Here is an 18,880-nt window from a genome sequence, read left to right as displayed (position 1 = left end):
TAGATACGCAGCAGACTCAAAGGCTAGTGGCCCTTTGAAGATTACTGGAGAACAATAGCCGGGTACAGGGAGCATCAAAACTCCCAGCCCACCACATGTACAAAATGCCACCGACATTGCTGGGATTACTACATGGAGCATTTTAATAACATGAAAGAAAAGAAAAACAAATCCTTATTAAGTAAAAGTCCCTCCAAAATGAGTGTATTAATTAAAAAAAAAAAAGGTCTTCAATGTAACTTGGTACCACAGAGGGAGCTCATCAATGTGTGCACCTCAGGTTTTTTTTTTTTTCATTGACATGATCACCAGTTTATAGTTTGACTTGTATACATGCACTTTTTAAAGATTGGTTGTTTGTTTGCATTGCATTCAGAAGTATCTGTATGGTTGCAAAAATGTCCCATTTTAACTGTAAGGGTGAAATGGAAACCTAGGATTGCTGAGGAAGAGAAAAAAATTGATTTTGATTACTCTATGCAGCCAAACCCTGCAGCTGAAACACATCCAAAAGTGCAGAAAAGAACAGGCCAGAATTCAATAGTCTTTTCAGGACTTGTCAAGAACTGCACTGCACAGCACCACAGCCAAGCCATTGCATTTGAATCCTGGAGCTGTAGATTTCCAACAGGTCTCACTTCTTCCAATGAGAGAGAGAAAGCCTATGTTTTCCAGCAAGGGAGGAAATCCTAATGCAAACCAGGCAGGCATTCAGAGCAGAGGAGAAGCACACGGCAGTCCCAAAGGTCACAGTTAGCCTGACTCCTTCATATACCAGAGTTACTCTTCACACACCATAGGATGTTTTCTAATTGGGTCTTATTAGAGCCCCCTAAAATAGGCTTCAGCTGGGGGCACTCCACACTGCTCCTTCTCCTCTTGTAGTCTTCCGGGGGATCAACACTGAATAACATGAAGTGTGTGCCGACCTCATGCTGAACATCCTATCACTCTTAGCTCTCTGGGCTGGTCCCCTATGTATAGAATTATCAAAACAAATGGAAAATTTTCTGCCTCTGGCCATTGGGACTAAGTTCCCTAGCCAGAATCTGTATATAAAAATAATTTGGGGGTATGTGCAAAGCAACACACCCGTGAGAAGGTGAATGTGGCAGTATCTGTGAGAATAGAGGAGACTGGAGTGAATACTTACTAAGAGATTAGAAAGCCAATGTGAGGACAAATGAAGGGGAAAAGAGGGCAGCAATGTGGGGTGGGTGAGGTGTCTGCTGGGGGCTAGGGAGGATGGCATGTGTGAGACGCTGGAGTTGGAGGACCAGTGCTGTGACATGGCATGCTAAGCCTCCTCCTGCAGCACTAGAATCCCATATGGGCGCCAGTTCAAGCCCCAGCTGCTCCTCTTACGATCCATCTCCATGATATGGCCTGGGAAAAAAGTGGAAGATGGCCCAAGTGCTTGGGCCCTTGCACCCCTGTGGGAGACCCGGAAGAAGCTCCAGGCTTCTGGCTTCGGATGGGTGTAGCTCCAGCTTTTGCAGCCATCTGGGGAGTGAATCAGCAGATGGAAGGCCTTTTACTCTGTCTCTCCCTCTCTTTGTAGCTCTCTCAAGCAAATAAATAAATTTTAAAAAATCTAAAAAAAAAGTGATGGCTTAACCTACTGCCTCATGATAAGAGCACCTCTTATAAAAAAAAAGAAAAGAGGCAGGTAGAGTGATAAGGATGACACACTGAGTACCTGGCATGGTAAAGGATCTGGAGAATTTTCTTGACAAAATGTGGGACCAGGGTTAGCAAATGGCTTGGAGACTGGGCAGAGATACTCAGATTTGCTAGAGTGGACAAATGAAGGCAAAGTAGGTCCTTTGGCCAATACATGAATATGCCATGAGAAAAACATCTAGGAGAGGTGTTGCTGTGGCAACAGTGCATGTGGTTAAGGAGGTCGTAGGGCTGGTCCATCGGGGGAAGGCCGAGAGGTTACTGAGGGCATCCAGTCCTGGGTGAGAGGAACCTGGACTGGACTGTGCCTCTGAGCAGATGCAGGCGATGCAGTGCTGATTCAGAGGGCTGGGAGTTGACCGAAACCTCAAAGTTCTCAGCCCAGGAAGAAGGCTGGAAAAGGCATGGTTTCACTGGTAGTGAAGAAGTAACGGAAAAGCAATTTGCCCTACAGAAGGTCAAAGAAGTTTATTTTAGAAAAGTGCTTCTGGGTGGGCCTTTGGTGCAGTAGTTAAGCCATAGCTTGGGACACCTGCATCCTATCTCCATGTGGTGCCTGGGTTGAGTCTGGGCTCTGCTTCTGCTTCCAGCTAATGCACACCCTGGAATGCAGCAGATGATGGCTCAAGTCGTTGATTGAGTTCTGGGCTCCTGGCTTCAGCCTGGCCCAATTCTGGCTGTTGCAGTCATTTGGAGAGTGGACCAGCAGAAGAAAGATGTTTCTGTTTCTCTGTCTCTCTGCCTTTCAAATAGAAAGAATGAAAGAAGAAAGAGAGAAAGAACAGGAAGGGGAAGAAGGAAGGAAGGTTACATCTCATCTCTGTTGGTTGATCAACAAGAGGAAGTGTCCTGGACATAAATGGATGAAGAGGGATGTGGAAGAGGGAGGAGAGAAAGAAGAGAGGCTGAGGATGTCCACTCATCCCTCCTCTGTCCACTTAGACATCTGCAGTGGTTACTTACTGGAGAATCCTGAATTCTGGGAAAACAACAAGTCCTGCTGATGAATTTTTATTGCCTAATAGCCTATTTCAAAGGGTGAGCTCTTCGAGTTTCCTGTATGAGTCTTAGCTGAATTCAAATAAATAAAGGGTGCAGCTGGAGGCCATCCTGGAAGGTCCTGCATCACAGAGCTGCAAGCTCCAGTTTACAGATTCATCCAGACTACAAATGTGGAATGGAGAAGAAAAGCTGATTTAAGGGTATAATAATATATAAAAACGGAGGCTAAAGCTAAGCCTGATTGATAATTGCTGGGACTGCCCCTGTCAGGACTCTTCTCTCACTCTCAGGATCATCCGTCTGTGCATCAGCTGTGTGTTCAGCAACCTCTGCAAAGGCCCAGTGCACACATCTAGAAGACGACACTGGATCCCTGCAGCCACCATGAACAACGCAGCTTCATCTCTGAGGTGCCTGAAAGTGGGCATCAGGCTTAGTTCTCCGTAAAGAGAAGATCCTAATAGGCTATTCTGATCCAACTTTTGGGGGCCAGCATTGTGATGCAGCAGGCTAAGCCACTGGGTGGGATGCCTGCATTCTATATCAGAGTACCTGGGATTGAGTCCTACCTCTGCTTCCAATCCTGCTTCCTGCTAATGTGCCCATGAGGTAACAGGTGATTGTCTCCCAGTATTTGGACCCCATCACCCACATGGGAAACTAGATGGAATTCTTGGATCTTGGCTTTGGCCTGGCTCAGCCCCTACTGTTGTGGGCATTTGGCGAGTGAACTAATGGATGGAAACTCTCTCTCCCTCTCCCACCTCTCTCTCTCCCTGTCATTCTGCCATTCAAGAAATAAAATAAATAAATTTCTTTAAAAAATGCTTGTCCACCTTTAAGCTCACCTGGAGAGTAGATTATAGTCACAGAATCCTGAGCCCACTTTGAGATATGGGGTTAGTGACTCTCGGATGGGGCTCAAGAATTTGCAATTCTAGAAAGTTCCCAGGTGATGCCGAGTCTGCCTGTGGATGGACCACACCTGGAGAGCTATTCCAGGTCAGTGAAGATTCAAGGAAACCTGGAGTTGGAAGACGCTTTAGTGGGTGGATCTTTTTGAGCCATCTAAATGGATGAGACTGCTCCCAAGTCTAAGGTACACTCCAGACAGGAAAGAGAAGCATTGACTTCACACTTACCCTCAGCCAGGTACTCTTCTACACTCTTTTAACACACACCTTTTCACTTACTCCTGACAATAACCCTTTTTGGTGGGGACCACCAGTTATTTTTGCCATATTCTGGATGATAGAACTCAGGTAGAAAGAGTGAAATCACACGACTAGGACCATACAGACCCCCCCATAGCAGAGACCAGGTGCAAATGAGGGTGGTTTGTCTCAGAGATCAGCTCTGTCTAGGCTGAGTGCTGGCTGTGACACTGACATTGTCAAGACTGAGAAACAGAAATGCCAGCTCGCGGTCTAGATAAGTCTCACTTCCTACAGCTTCCCTTCATCTTTTGCTCATGTGGAGTCTTGGGGAATGCTGACAGGCACTCGCAGCTGCCTCCAGCCCTCTAATGGCTGAAATGATCTCAGGAGCTCAGGTACAGGTGAGGGAGGAGTGGGCTGCTGGGCTGACACACAGGAGTTAGTCACAGACTCTGATCTTGGAGCCTCTGGGCAGACACAGACGACACAGTGTAACAACCTGGGCCCCCTCATCCTGCCAGCTAGTGTGTGTCAGGAAGGAAAGCACCAAGCACCACCTTCTTTTTTATGGCTGTGCAGTGACTGATGTTGGCCAATAACAATGCCTTTCTCAGTATCTATTGTATCTATTGCTGCTGTGATTGCACCATTGATTTTTCATTGGCAACATTTACCAAAAAATCAGACTGTGAGAAAGTTCATGATTATGCATTCACAGCTGTTGAGAGCAGCAGATGGGTCAATTATTCTGTCCTACAGGTAGAGAGGCTCAGTTTTACTTTATTCATTTATTCTCTGTTATTTTATTTGAAAGGCAAACAGGAGAGAGAGAGAGACAGTGACAGAGAAAGAAAAAGAGAGAGAGAGAAAGAGAGAGAGAGAGAGGGAAATCTTCATCCAATGGTTCATTTCCCAAATGCCTGCAACAGCTGGGACCTGGCTAGGCCAGCTTCAAGCTGGAAGCCAGGAGCTTAATTTGAGTCTCTAACTAGGTAGTAAAAACCCAACGGTTGAACCATCACCTCCCAGTGTGTGCATTAGCTGGAAGCTGGAAGCGCAGTGGAGTTGAGACTTGAACCCAGGCACCCTAATATGGGATGTGGGAGTCCTAAGCAGCGTCTTAGCCTGCTGCACTACAGTGCTGCTCCCTTTTAACTTCTTGTGGTTTGCATCTCTCATCTTCAAAATGGAGCTGATAGGAGCTGTCCTGATTAGCTAGTAGGGACCCGGAGGAGCAAATGGCATGACAGCATCAAGGTACTCCTTGCAAGGAGAGTTGCAATGAGGCTGTGATGTCACCCTTCTCACCTCAATTCCACCACGGTCAGTTTTCCTGCTTCTTCCATCTCCTTCTCTGGAATTTACATATGAATTCCAAATGGTGGAATAAGAGCTGCAACTAACTTTTTTGTGCTTTAAGACTGAGAATGCTGATACCGGCTTACATTTAAATCAATCTATTCTTCCCCTCTCCACCTGCACTGTTACTCAATCCCCAAACAGAACGCCTGAATTCTTTGTTGATTTCCATGGTCCTGTGGAGTGGGAGCCTGACACATGCTATGAAACTACTGCAGTTAGGTCTGAGGAGCCAGTGCAGGGCACTGCTCTCTGGCCGGGCTTGGGGCAAGGGGAGGTCCAGGACACAGCTGAGTCCCAGGATTGCCAGGAAACACTCTCATAGTGCCAGAGCTCCAGGCGGGGACTGGGGACGTTTGCCATTGTGCCAGCAAGCTAGGTGGAGGATGCTGGGACAGCAACTGGCTTGGGCCAGGATGCTGAACAGGTCAGCAGTGTCTGAGAATAGGGAAACTGCAACTTTCCAGAATCCTGCAGGATCCACTACAGTTGCTATTTGAGTGAAGTTAAAAGTCACGGTTCAAGAGACAGCTTTTGGATGGTGATGTGATGGGTTAGAGATGAACAATAAAAAAACACAGTGAGGAATTGTGAGTTATTCTACACACTCCAACTATCTGATTCCCAACTCATTAGCATGAAAAAGTCCAGGAGGGGGAAAATATCCCCTCATTTGAATGACCAAGAGCACAAAGACAAGCTGACATGTTCCATGGATCTGTTAAACACAGCTTCACTTTCCCAACTCAAATATCCCAGCACTAGATTATTCAATATTTGGTATTGCTAAACATTAGATTTTCCATCAAGCTTATTTGTGGTGTCCAGAAAAATCTCAAAAATCAGAAAGTATTGTCATCATTATGACTCATAGAAGCCTCCTCCTGAGGCAGCAGCATCACATATGGATGCTGGTTTGTGTCCCAGCTGCTCCTCGTCTTATCGAGCTCTCTGCTTATGGCCTGGGAAATCAGTAGAAGATGGCTCAAGTGCTTCAGCCCCTGCACCCATCTGGGAGATGTGGAGGAAGCTCCCAGCTCCTGACTTTGAATTGGCCCAGCTTGGCCAATTGGGGAGTGAACCAGAGGATGGAAGACCTTTCTCTCTCTCTCTCTCTCTCTCTCTCTCTCTCTCTCTGTAGCTTTGTCTATCAAATAAATAAGTAAAATCTTTACAAAGATAAAAAATAAAATTTAAAGTTGCTATTTAATATTTTAGTTATAAAAGCACAAGGAAATAATATAAAATGGGATACTTTTTCTACCAAAACCAGAAAATTGACAGGGAAAAAAAGATGCTCTCAGCTAAAACCTTGAGAGAAAAACAAGTTGAGAGAGGAAGAGAAAGAGAAAAGTTAATAAATTTCTCTAGTGTTTCCAGGTCACTAAGATCCAAAATGCCCACTCTCTCCCATAGAGCAAAAAGCTATTGAAATCTGAGGTGAGTTACTTATGGGAATGGAGGGTAAAATGCCTGCCTACAGGGCTACACATAAGGTAGGCAAAGTAGAGGCAGCCAGATACAAGAAACATCATAGGGCTTTTGTGTCTTTTTGTAATTTTACATTCAATAGAGATGTCAGTTTATGGAACTTTTCCCTACAAAAAAGCAATTCGGGCACTTTGATAAACAGCAATAACTCCTTGGCATGGGTGTTGGTGAACAGTAGTGAGAGATGGGGATCTTAACGCCCCTTCTGAAGGGGCAGCTGTAACTTCCCTTCAGACTTTGAACTGATGGCTCCTTCCTGGGAATGCAAGACCTCATTCTTCTAGATTTTCAAGAAAACTAGGAATGTGGGTTTTGTTTGTTTCTGTTACAGTATAAAACTTGATTTTTAAAAATATTGACTTAATTTGGAAAAGTGTATTGGTCAAGCAACACACATCTGTGGGCTAGTTTTGTTTGGAAGATCCTTTTGTTGACCACTTCTTTCAAGATGCAAAGTATCTCTGTGACTTAATTCCACGTGTGGTCCAAGAGAACCATTGGCTCTGTGTTACCTAGATGTTAGCACCAGTCCAGTTTCCTAAGAATATGAGAAATGCTAGAGTGAGTCACATCAATGGTCCAAATGGCTCAATATTTTGCTTCTCAGAGTGGAAGTAAGGGGTTGTTTGATAAAGGCTTAGAAGCCTCTAGGGACTAGGATTATGGCTTAGGAGGCTAAGCATCAGCCTGTGATGCTGGCATCCCATGTGCATGGTTTGAGCGCTGGCAGCTCCATTTCCATTCCAGCTTCCTGCTAATGGCCTGGGAAAAGCAGAAGAAGATAGCCCAAGTTATTGGGCCCCTGCATCCACATGGGAGACCAGGAAGAAGCTCTGAGCTCCTGGCGTTGGGCCTGGCCCAGGTTGTGGCCACCTAGAGTAAACCAGTGGATTGAATATCTCTCTTTGTCTCTTCTTCTGTCTCTGTAACTCTGTCTTTCCAATAAACACAAAATAAGTCTTTATAAGGCTCTAAAGCTTTCACTCTAGGTCACAAATGTAGGTCCCCCCAAGAATTTCTGATTTTCTTCCTTTTGATGTATAAAATATTTGAATTGTGTGGAATAATAGAATAATTAATGCATCCCCTGTCTTTATTGAAGCTTAACATGATTGCAGTTCTTCAGGTGTGTTTTTTTTTAATCTTTAAAATAAAAATGAATGCTGTTGATGCTCTTGGTTGGCATCATTCCCCAGAAGCACCTTGCATCCCGAACTTCAAGTTGATCATTCCTGTGTGTGTTTTCCCAGATTCAAAAAAATTTATAAATTTTCCACTCATTATTTTAGCCTAAAGACATGAACTATTTATGGGTATAGGCACAACCTTAGAAATTTCTTAAGTTCTGGAAAAAGCAAAAAAGCTAATTCAGAATAAGGGGACCATCATTTAAGTCATTTAATTTTTCCACAGGCTCTTTCCTCTTGGGATGATGATCTTTGTCCAACTGCCCAACTTGGGTGGGATGACAATGTTCATTCACAATAATGTGAGTGAATGTTCCTTGGCAAAACCTCTTGTTATCCACATACAAGGTTCTAGCACTTTTATTAATGAATTCCTTATGTGTCTTACTCCTTCTAAAAGTATTAGTTTACTTTATTTGTCCTCAAAGTTGAGGGAGTGGCCCCTACTTATTCTGAACAAGTGCTTTTCTTCCCGATTTGATTCTCTGCCTTTGTCTTTCCCAAGAGGCAGAATTATTTTCTTCTCTTCCCATAGGAAAAACATTCTATAAAAATGTTCATAATTGCTCTTTTAAGCCTTTTCTAAGTCTGTTGTATCTTTCTATAGGCATAGTAGCCAAAATTGCCTGCAGCATTACAGGTGCAAAAAGTTTTGCATAGACAAAGATTTATGAAAGCGCTTGGCAAACAAAATTACTTGTAAGTAAAAATCAAAACCCAACAATATAAAAACCACAATGAGACATCACCTCACATCCATTAGGATGGGTATCATTTAAAAACACAAAACCAAAACAAAGCAGAAACTAGCAAGTGTTGGTGAGGATGTGGAGTAATCATTAACACTTGTGTATGGTTGGAGAACACGTAAAATAGTGTAGTTGCTATGGAGAATAATAAAACAGTTTCTCAAAAAAATTATTGGGGTGAGCATTTCACCTAGCAGTTAAGACAACCACATCCCACAACAAAGTGGCTGGGTTCAATTTCTGGCTCCAGTTCCTGATTCTAGCTTCTTGCCAATGCAGACCCTGGGAGGCAGTAGTGATGGCTCAAGTAAAAGGAATTCCTGCCACTCACGTGGGAGTCCTGGACTGTGTTCCTGGCTCCCAGCTTCAGCCGAATGCAGCCTGACCCTGGCCACTGTGGACATCTGGGTAGTGATCTAGCAAATGGGAACTTTCTCTCTCCCTCTCAAATAAATAAATAAATAAAAAATTTAAAAATATATTGTATAATCCATCAATTCCACAGCTGAGTATATAGACCCAAGAGAACTGAAAGTGAGGACTTAAAGAGATACCTGAACACCCATGTTCACAGCAGGATTATCCACAATAACCACAAAGAGGAAGTAACTAAGATTCCCAATAGCAAATACATGGGTAAACAAAAATGTGGTTTATGTATGCAATGAAATATTATTCAGCCTGAAGAAAAGAGGGAATTCTAACACCGATGAAATTAGAAGACATTAGGCTTTGTGAATTAAGCTACTCACAAAGTGACAAATACTGTGTGACTCTACTTTTATGAAGTACTTGAAAGAGCTGATTTCATAAAAGTAGAATGGTGGTTGCCAGGGCTTCGGAGAGGGGAGAAACAGGGAGTTGTCCTTTAAAAGGCACAGACTTTTGATTTTGTAAGATGACAAGTGTTCTAGGGGTTGGTTTTACAACATGAATGCACTTGATTAATACTACTGAACTATATACTTAAACACTGTTAAGGTGGTCAAACAAACAGAAAAACCCAACCAAATCACAGAAAGTTTAGGAAGGATTCTGAGCATGTTACAAAAGGATGCACAAAGGTGTCCACAAAGAAGTGACCACTCCCAGAAGCCTGAGTGTTCTGTTGAGAAAGGAGGTCTTGTCTAAATTTCTTACTCACACTTCACTGTTGTTCACAGTCATTTTGTTTTGCCAATGAGTAAACAAGGCCCATCTTAGGCTTCTGTTGTCTCTCAGAACTCAGAAACATTAGTATGCAGTCACAGCTTGTTTGTAGAAAGGACTCACATATTAGTCGAAGGGCTGGTTGACGGAATGGGCAGTGGTTAAATATCCTGCTGAGGAGGCTTAGATCTACTACAGGTCCAGGCTTTACAATGTACTAGCTTTCCACTAGCTACATGACTTCTCCAAGCCTCATTTTCCTCATGTACAAATTGAGAGGAGTAATAGTAACTACTTCCTAGGGTTATTGGGAAGATTAAACATTAACATGTAGCATGCTACCTTGCCAGAAAACCAAGGGAGGACATAGACAATTATGTAGGTGACACCTGGATTGACTGAGTCTGGTCTACAACTGTTACCACAGAACATGAGCCATGCTAGCTAGAAGAATGTCTAAAGGGTATAAAGGAAAGTTCCATTGACCATGCTGATGGGGAAGATGGTTTGGTGCAATATACTGAACTTGAAGGTGAGCACCAGAACTCAGTCATGAACAGGTAGGGTTTCTCCAGGTGGAGCGAGTGGGGATAGGCAGAGGAGATGAGCTGTAGAAATGCTTGGACTAGAGGCAAGGAGGATGATACCACCAGTCACCTTCAGCAGAGTGAAAGCTGTTTCTATGAAACACAGAGTGAAGGTGGACAAAAGAGCAACAGTTTTACAGAGACAACCAGGGCCAGGTCATCCAGTGCTCATTTGTTTGTAGAGGTGAAGGGCTTGCTCCTCTTGGCAAAGGGAAACCTCCAGAAATCTTGGAAGGGATTTAAGCTAAAAGGTGAGCTGATCAGACATTTGAAAGATAACTCTGACCACAGAAGAACAGAGACTAAAGGGGATGGGAAGTCCAGGTAACCACCTGGTTATGGAAAAACTGGGATAGATGCAGAGGAACCAAAGATCTCAGTTGCTGGGAGCCAGTGCTGTGGCATAGTAGGCTAAGCCTCCGCTTCTGGGACCAACATCCCATATGAGCACCAGTTTGTGTCTTGGCTGCTCTTCTTCCAATCCAGTTCTCTGCTATTGCCTGGGAAACCAGTAGAGGATGGCCCATGTGCTCGGGCCCTGCATCTGCAGAGGGATCTGGAGGAAGCTCCTGGCTCCTGGCTTTGGATTGGCATAGCTCTGGCCATTATGGCCATTTAAGGAGTGAACCAGTGTCTGGAAGACCTGTCTCTCCCTCTCTCTGCCTGTCACTCTACCTCTCAAATAAATGGATAAAATCTTCAGAAAAAAAGGACTCAGCTAGAGTGAAAAGGATGGACATAGTGATGTTAGGAATGTGAACTCAAATGTGCGTACTTCATTTTGCTTGCTCTATAAGTGATTGAAAACATTCAGATGATCAGCTACAGACATTCTAAAGCCATATGTGCAAGACTAGAAAATATCTTGTGACCAGAAAACCAACAATTCTTTCTGTTTTTAAAATGAAGTGAGGGAACCAACTCCGCAAGTCGACTTCAACAATGATGATCCTTGCTGAGTGCATCTACTTCCAGCTGAACCCAAAGACATAACTTTGTTGGAATTCTACAGTTTAGTTTCAAACTGGAACTCAAAGTCCCTTTCATGCAGATAAGTTCCAGCACGGAAGGTTTTGTTCTCTAGAACCCAACCACGCCACAGGGCTTGTGTAAAGAAGCCCAGTGTGCTCTGGAAGATTCTACCCATGGTCAAGTTGAGTGTGTTCTGTAAGCACAGCCGAGCAACACCTCAGAGAGCAAAGAGTTGGAGTCCAGGAAAGGAAAGGAAGAGTGCTGATGTCCACTAGGGGCCAGATTTTCAACCGTTGCAGGATGGAAGAACTTGGTCATAGGCTCATGGATAAACCCTAGGACACCCCACTGGAGAAGGGGAAAAAGATGAATCACAAGTGACTTGAAACTCCCAGGGTGTGGCCGTCACTCTGAGGTTGTAGAATTAATCCAAGCCAGACAATTCAAAAAGCACCATTGCAAAGGTAGCAGTGGGTAAATTACTACAAAATGATGTGGCGTACACCATCACATTCAGCTACCTAATAATTACTGTAACAAGTGATCAACGAGTAATTCATGCTAAAAATAACAATCACCAAAAGTTCCTTTAGTGTCAATATGTTTTCAGATACCTTGCATAAAATCACATTCACATTTTCATCTTCTTGAGAACAACTTTGCCCAAATATTTTAACAATTCTTTGACCAAGAGTTTCCAAGGTACACAATAAAATCTTTGATTTCTACAGGGAGAAGGGGATCATCAAAAAGTACATGGAAATATGTATTATGAAAAAGCTATGCATGGATTTCAAATTCCATTTTTTTTGCTAAGTTTTTACTTTAATTTTATCTTTCTCAGGAACTTTTGAAAGTACCCAAATATAATCTTCCACTGTATTCTTCCTCCATCCAAACCTTTCCCTACGTCCCTCCTGAGACTGTTTCAAAGGCTTACCACCAGAAAAGTAATGTTAAAAAAGAAAAAAAAAAAAAAGTAAAGACTTAACAGCATCCAAATGCATTATGGTCAACACAAGTTCACAGGCTAACCTTGAAATTACTGGTAAAGATGCTATCATTAAGTGCACTCTCCCTCTCCCAAGGTTCAGAGTGCTACCCATAAGGCAGCGGCTTAGGAAATCATTTGAACAAAAGAGAGCAACAAGCGAAGAATCCAGTGGCTCACCCAGCTCCACGTCTTGATCGTCCGTGAGCACAAGGATAATGTTGGGTCGGATGTTTTTCCGTTCCTGCTGCAACCGGCCTCTGAATCTCGGGGACCTCATCGTCGAGCATAGGCTGCCCAGCAATTCTGTGCCCAACACAGCCAGCACCAGCGCGCAGCAAGAATACTTCATTGTATTTGGTCCAATGTCGCAAAGTTAACAAAATGTCTCAGTCTCCTGCTTTCTGGAAGTCTGGGCAAGTCGGGAGACAAAGGGAGAAGGAGGACTAAAATGAAACCCAAGCCCCAAACACAGTTGCAGAAGAAGGGTTACAAATAAGTCAGAATTGGCACACACACTGGCAGCGAGAGGGCTGCACATGAGTCAGACGGTGCAAACCCTCCCAAGCGTTGGGTAGTTTTTTAAGCACTTGATTATTTTGCAAATTCGCTTTTGTCTTTGATTCTCATTCCAACTTTTCCTATTTTAATTCATTGCCAAAGCATAATTTCCAACAGCTCCCATGTAAAAGCCTTCTGACAAGAGCTAATACCTTGAATTAGGTGTCCTGGTTGAAAATATCAATTTCTAGGTTCAGAGGTATTCAGAACATGTAGATGGAGTCCTGGAAGGGAGAGAAAAAAAATGCAAAGGAAATATCAGTCAAGGATTTGGAAACAGATTTTTTTATCTGAAGTAGTCTCTTGAAACAGCATATTCTACATGTGTGTATATATATATATAATATATATACATATATTTGTTTCTTAAATACTCCCAAAGAGAAGAACAGACAGAAATAATATGCAGAACTGCTAGCAAATGGCTCAAATACTATTTTCATTTCATAATCAGCTCCATAAGTGATGGCAAGGGTGGCATCCCTGCTCTCACCCCAGTAGCACTCGAAGCATCCCCAACAAAGTCACTGACTGGGAGGAGGCGGTGGTGCCTGGGAGGAATTCAGGGCATTTGGAAGGTGTGTTTACATGTGGGGAGCGGCTGGCGTAAGGGGCGTGTTGGGGCAGCAGGAACTCACCTGTATGTCATATTGAATACCTATCAGGCAGAATGAAAGGCTAAGCTGTCACTTGTCATCTGTCTAATGTCACTCACTACCCTGAAGAGTCCTTTCTGTTGACGAAGACTTCACAGTGAATGACTGGGAGGACAATCTTTTCCAGCCCCTACAAAGCTCCTCGCTGTCCCCCATCAATCACCAAGGGAGAAGGTACGTCTTCCAAACACAGCTGCCCCTCTGTCCAGCCAAAGTCCTCAGCTCTCACGCTGGCGGCTAAACGGCCAGGGCCCCCTCCAACTGTCAGTCACTAGCCTTAGTGTCGTTAAGAGCGGCCACAACATAGCTAGCACAGCAGTTTTGCTTTGCCACAGCAGATCTAAACCTGCAAAGCAAAATGAGTGATTGGCTTCCAGGCTGGAGGTGAGTGGCTACCCTTCTGTATTCAAATAAATAAATGAATCAATCAATAAAATCCATGGCATCGTGCTACAAAATCTTTGCAAAGCTGCATAGGAGGAGTTTCACGAAATGGTTGGAAAAAGGCCCGCCTCACTTTGGAACACTAAATCTGCTGAAAGCTTTGCTGTTGAATTCTTGAAAGAGAGCAAAGGGCTCATTAACAAAACAAAAATCAAAACCCAAAACTCTCTTCTAAGTCACAAGGGAACCCCTTTGTGGGCATTTAGGCTGCTCTAAAATGCATTAGATGGCAGCCTGCTCCACCACCCACTCTGTCCCTGCACACCTGAGGAGCTGTATTTTGACCTGCAACAATAAACTGGCATGGGATACATAAGCAGAACTAATTAAGCATGAGCATCACATTGCGGGAGGAAAGGGACTCCATCACTCGTCTCTGAGTCCTAGACTCTGGGGGGTGACATGGGGCAGTGACAAAAGAAAGAAGAAAGACTGTGCACTGTTTACTCCTGCCTTACACATTGTTTGGTTTTTACAAAAACCCACGTACACACCCTTATTATTTTAAACTTTATGAGTTGTTTTGTAAACAGCTCTAATGCTTTTCACTCCGCAGCCTGTAATTACACTGACTCTGTGTGTGTGTGTGTGTGTGTGTGTGTGACACATACAGAGAGAGACGGGGGCAGGGAAAAGAGAAAGAGAGAGAGAGAGTGAGAGAGAGAACCACAAAGAGACCTACTGATTTAACAAGACATAGGTTTTTAAGCAAGAATCTGCACCAGTGCAAGCACTGACTACATTATCTGCCCAGCAACAAAACAAGCTGGTTACAACTGATCCTGTGGCTTTGCAAAAGTCAATATGTAAGAGGCACTGCTTTCCTCCTAATAACTCAAGCTTACTCCAGTGATTGCTGTGCATGCTGAACCCTGAAAGCCTGCAATTATTCTGCACTGACTGTTTAGTTTCCTTGCATTTGTTTGAAATCATGAGAAATCTGATACGGGCACGAAAGGACAGGAAAACCAAAGAAATAAGATGTCAAACAATAGCTTGTTCCCACGGAGTGGAAATCACGCTAAATAGTTCCACATAGCTATTTCTTAGCGGGTTGTTCTGTTAAGTAGCAGAACTTTGGTCACCTCTCAAAGCCTGCCAGAGTGTATGATGGAAAAGTGAACCGGGCCATCCCGCTCCTGCTGCAGCCTAAATCTAAACCAAACTCTGCTGCCAAGGGCCACAGGGAAAGGCACTTGGTCACACTACACGGCACAGACAGTGGCACTCATTTTAAATTATCAGCCACACATGGAACTGAAAGTCCTTGATGATCTTGATGCTGATAACAGTCCCTGGAAGCCTGTCAACACTGCTAGTTATTCTTTTCCTTATCTTATTTTCCTAACTTCTTCCTTCAGGAAAAAGAAACCGCTTTAGTGGTACCTTTGTATAAACTATATCAAAAAGCATTTCCTACTAAAGAGAAAACTGATTAGATTTTTATCTATTATGGGACATCCCCTTCAGGAGAACGAAGGGTGCGAAAGAGACCTACATGTTTTTCTCCCACAGTTTATGGTATTTTATTTTATTAATTAAATCTTGATTCTTATTTGATAATAATTATACATACTTATGGGGTATGATGTGACAATTTTACGCATGTATGCATGGTGAAATGATTATATTAAGCTAATTAACCTGTCCCACACATCTATCATTTTTGATAGTGAGAATATTTAAAATCTATTCTTTTAGCCACTTTGGAATATCCAATATTTGTTACTAACTATAGTCACCCTCCTAGGCAATAGATCTTAAAAGCTGATTCCTTCTAACTGGAATTTGAACCCTTTGGTCAAGTTCTTTCAATTCCCTCTCTCCCTATTTATTATCAATTCAAGGCATTCATTCATATATAAATGCAAATAAACTGAATGGTAAAGAAAATTGAACGTTTAGACAGGTCGAGACGGAAGGAGAGCTCCATTTTTTTTGGGTCCACTTGCCTTCACTCATACACACAAAACACACCACTGTCACAAAAGTGCACACAGACAATTCTTTATTCAAAGATGACCTTTCAGAACCTGTCGTCCTCCCATTGCCTGCTTTCTGGACCCAGAAGGAAAAGCAGTTTAAAAAAAAAGAAAAAGAATAAACGCTGACAGACAAAATGCCGAACTTGACATAGCCCCAAAGGACCCAATGTCTGAATTGGATACTTTGTGGCAGACGACAAGTGTCCCTAGAGACCAACAATTTGTCTCAAGAAATAGTAGAAAATGGGCGAAATGTAATGAGAAGTTTTTCTCACACGTGGGAAGGGAGCTTGAGGAATTAATTATTGCATTCAACAATTAGGACTGGAATACAAGTTGCCTCTTCCCCAAGCCATAAAAAGAACACCCAAATCGTAGTTATGAGCAATTGGTGTGGAGAATTTACTGGACTTTGCTGAGGGCAGTCAAACCAAATGATACATGTGACATTACATGGTTGAAGTCATGAATAACAGGAAAAAATAAAGATTGAAAGGACTCTAAGCCAACTAGACAGAACGTTGTGTTCATACAGTCTTGTCTAGCAATTCCTGAAACTGAGTGGAAGTCCTCATCTTCCCAACAGGTGTAAGAGGCCTTCTGTCTTTGCCAATCCTCCCCCTCATCTGGGCAGTTGCTACTGAGATCTTTCAAAGCGGAGAGTGGCAATATGCTAACAGAACCTGTGTTTGGGGCAGGTCTGATGCAGCTTGGGATAAATGCATCCCATATCAGAGTTCCTGGGTGAGAGTCCCAACTCCATTTCCAATCCAGCTTTCTGCTAATATACACCCTGGGAGGCAGCAGAAGATGGCTCAGGTACTTGTGTTCCTGTCACCCATGTGGAGGTCCTGGCTGTTGACTTTGGCCTGGCCCAGATCTGGTTGCTGTGGGAGTGAATTAGTAGATAGAAGACCTTTCTCCATCTCTGACTTTCAAAAAAAAAATCAAATTTAAAAAGAAAAAGCAGCAGAAGCAGCTTGGTTTCATCTACATAGCAGTTTTTAGTGTTGCCTGGGACTTCTCAGGAACCTAGAGACCCTCCGGGGGTGTTCTAGAGGTCAGAGCTATTATTGATAAGAATACTGACACACATTTTGCTTTTTCTGCTTTGCTGCTATTTGCACAGAAATGGGAAAACTTTGTTTTAGTATGAATGAAGGAAGTTCATTCAAAAAGCCAGCACGACTTAAGATGAAACAGTAAAGGATTAATTTTATTAAAAGTTGACCTTGAGTATGGTGCTTTTTTGTTTGTTTTGTCTTCTGTCTGCTGAGATAAGAGATGCACACACAGTCCCTCACTTGCCTTGGGAAGTGCAGTGGTTGTCTTCAGGAAAAACACTTAAACTTGGCTGTCTGAGCTGCAAGCTTAACAATTCATTTTACATGGGCCACAATTAAGAAAAATATGTATGTACATGAAAGGCAGAGCAACAGGGAAAGAAGGGAGTGTGGAGGGAGGGAGAGAGACAGAGAAAGAGAGAGTCATAAATATCTTCCTTCTTCTGGTTAACTTCCTAAATGACCACAATGACAGGACTAGGGAGGACTGAAGCAAAAGACAAGAACTTCATCCATGTCTCCTACATGGATGGCAGGAACCCAGATACTGGAATCTTCAACTGTTGATTCTCAGGTGCATTAGCAGGAAGCTGGATCAGAAGTGGAGTAGCCAGGACTCGAATTTGTGGCAGTTTTACTTACTGTAACACAATGCCCATACCCATGGGACACCATTTTTAATTAAAAGAATCATTCAGACTTGGATATTTGGTAGACATTTTCTGAAACAATAAATGAAATGAGCCTGCCATTTCAAGGAGAACAATTGGTAGTATTTGTTACCAATGATAGAAATGTAACTTTCAAGTTGAACTCAGAATTTTGGAAAATGTGCACAGTTTTTCATGAGCTTGGCAGCTTTCCCAAATATAAAACCTTTTCTGACGATGTTGGTGGTAATATTAACACATGCTATTTTTGTATTGTCAAATTAGATGTGTCAATATTTAGAATATTCACCTACTTCAGGGAACCAATATTTCTCAAAAGACCACTGTGCTGCAAAAATCCTACATGGTTAAGACATTCATTCAAAACACAAAATGGCCATTGGATTTTAATATAACAGTATGAAAAGTTCATTGATAGGGTTTGATTTCTTACTCCAACTAATCTCTAAGATATTATCACATATCAAGTCATGTTGTAATATTAAAGAAGCTATTTACAAGTACCTGAGAAAGGCATTAAAATGCTTCTACTTTCCAATATCCATGTGAAGCAGGAATTTTTTCCCTGTATTTCAATAGACTGAATGCAAAAGCAGTTGCAAGAATCTAGTTCTCTTTTATTCAGATATAGATATTAAAAAGATTTGCAAAAAACTTAATATCCCTTTATTCACCAGCTTTTGTAGTTTGGAAAATACAGCTATTTGAGTGTTCTTTTTAAAAGGATTAATAGAACTTTTGATAAGTTCTGTTTAGTTTTTGAGTATTAATAGCTATAACCAACACAAGAAAAAGCTGTTGCTGGGAGAGAGGGTGGCAGGGCTTCAGTAAATTTTAATAACATAGAAGGATCCTGAACCCAAAGCATCTGAGAATTGCTGGCCTCTAGCACATCTGGTTTTATAACTCAGACTTCTACCTCTATGGGGTAGTTATGGCCTTATTAATAAGCTTCTCATGCACAGGTTTCCCTATAGCCTTTCAACTGTCTTGGGTCTTTCACTAACATGGCAGTTGTTGATGAGTGATGACATTGTGTGTGTGTGTGTGTATGTGTGTGTGTGTGTTTAGCCTGAGGGTAACACTGAATTTTACAAATGAGTGCTCATACATTTAAATTCTGCAAAGGACAGGATCAGAATAACTCACTTACTCACCACAGAAATAAATGT

The 18,880-nt window shown here is 42.6% G+C and overlaps 1 protein-coding gene across 8 annotated transcripts in view; it reads right to left on the bottom strand.

The window, feature by feature from the left end:
• Window positions 1–18,880, bottom strand: part of SULF1 (sulfatase 1) — a 194,829-nt gene that overhangs the window by 71,518 nt on the left and 104,431 nt on the right. For all 8 annotated transcript variants that reach the window (XM_051844555.2, XM_051844551.2, XM_051844554.2 and 5 more), the window contains exons 3-4: window positions 13,041–13,112; window positions 12,508–12,739 (exon numbers count right to left, since the gene is read on the bottom strand). In XM_051844555.2, coding sequence (XP_051700515.1) covers window positions 12,508–12,679 — 172 coding nt within the window. In that variant the 5' untranslated portion in view covers window positions 12,680–12,739; window positions 13,041–13,112. The remainder of the gene's footprint in view (window positions 1–12,507; window positions 12,740–13,040; window positions 13,113–18,880) is intronic.

This window comes from Oryctolagus cuniculus, chromosome 6 (genome assembly GCF_964237555.1).
Source record: "Oryctolagus cuniculus chromosome 6, mOryCun1.1, whole genome shotgun sequence".
NCBI classification, from domain to species: Eukaryota; Metazoa; Chordata; class Mammalia; order Lagomorpha; family Leporidae; genus Oryctolagus; species Oryctolagus cuniculus.
This window is presented reverse-complemented; position numbering and strand designations above follow the sequence as displayed.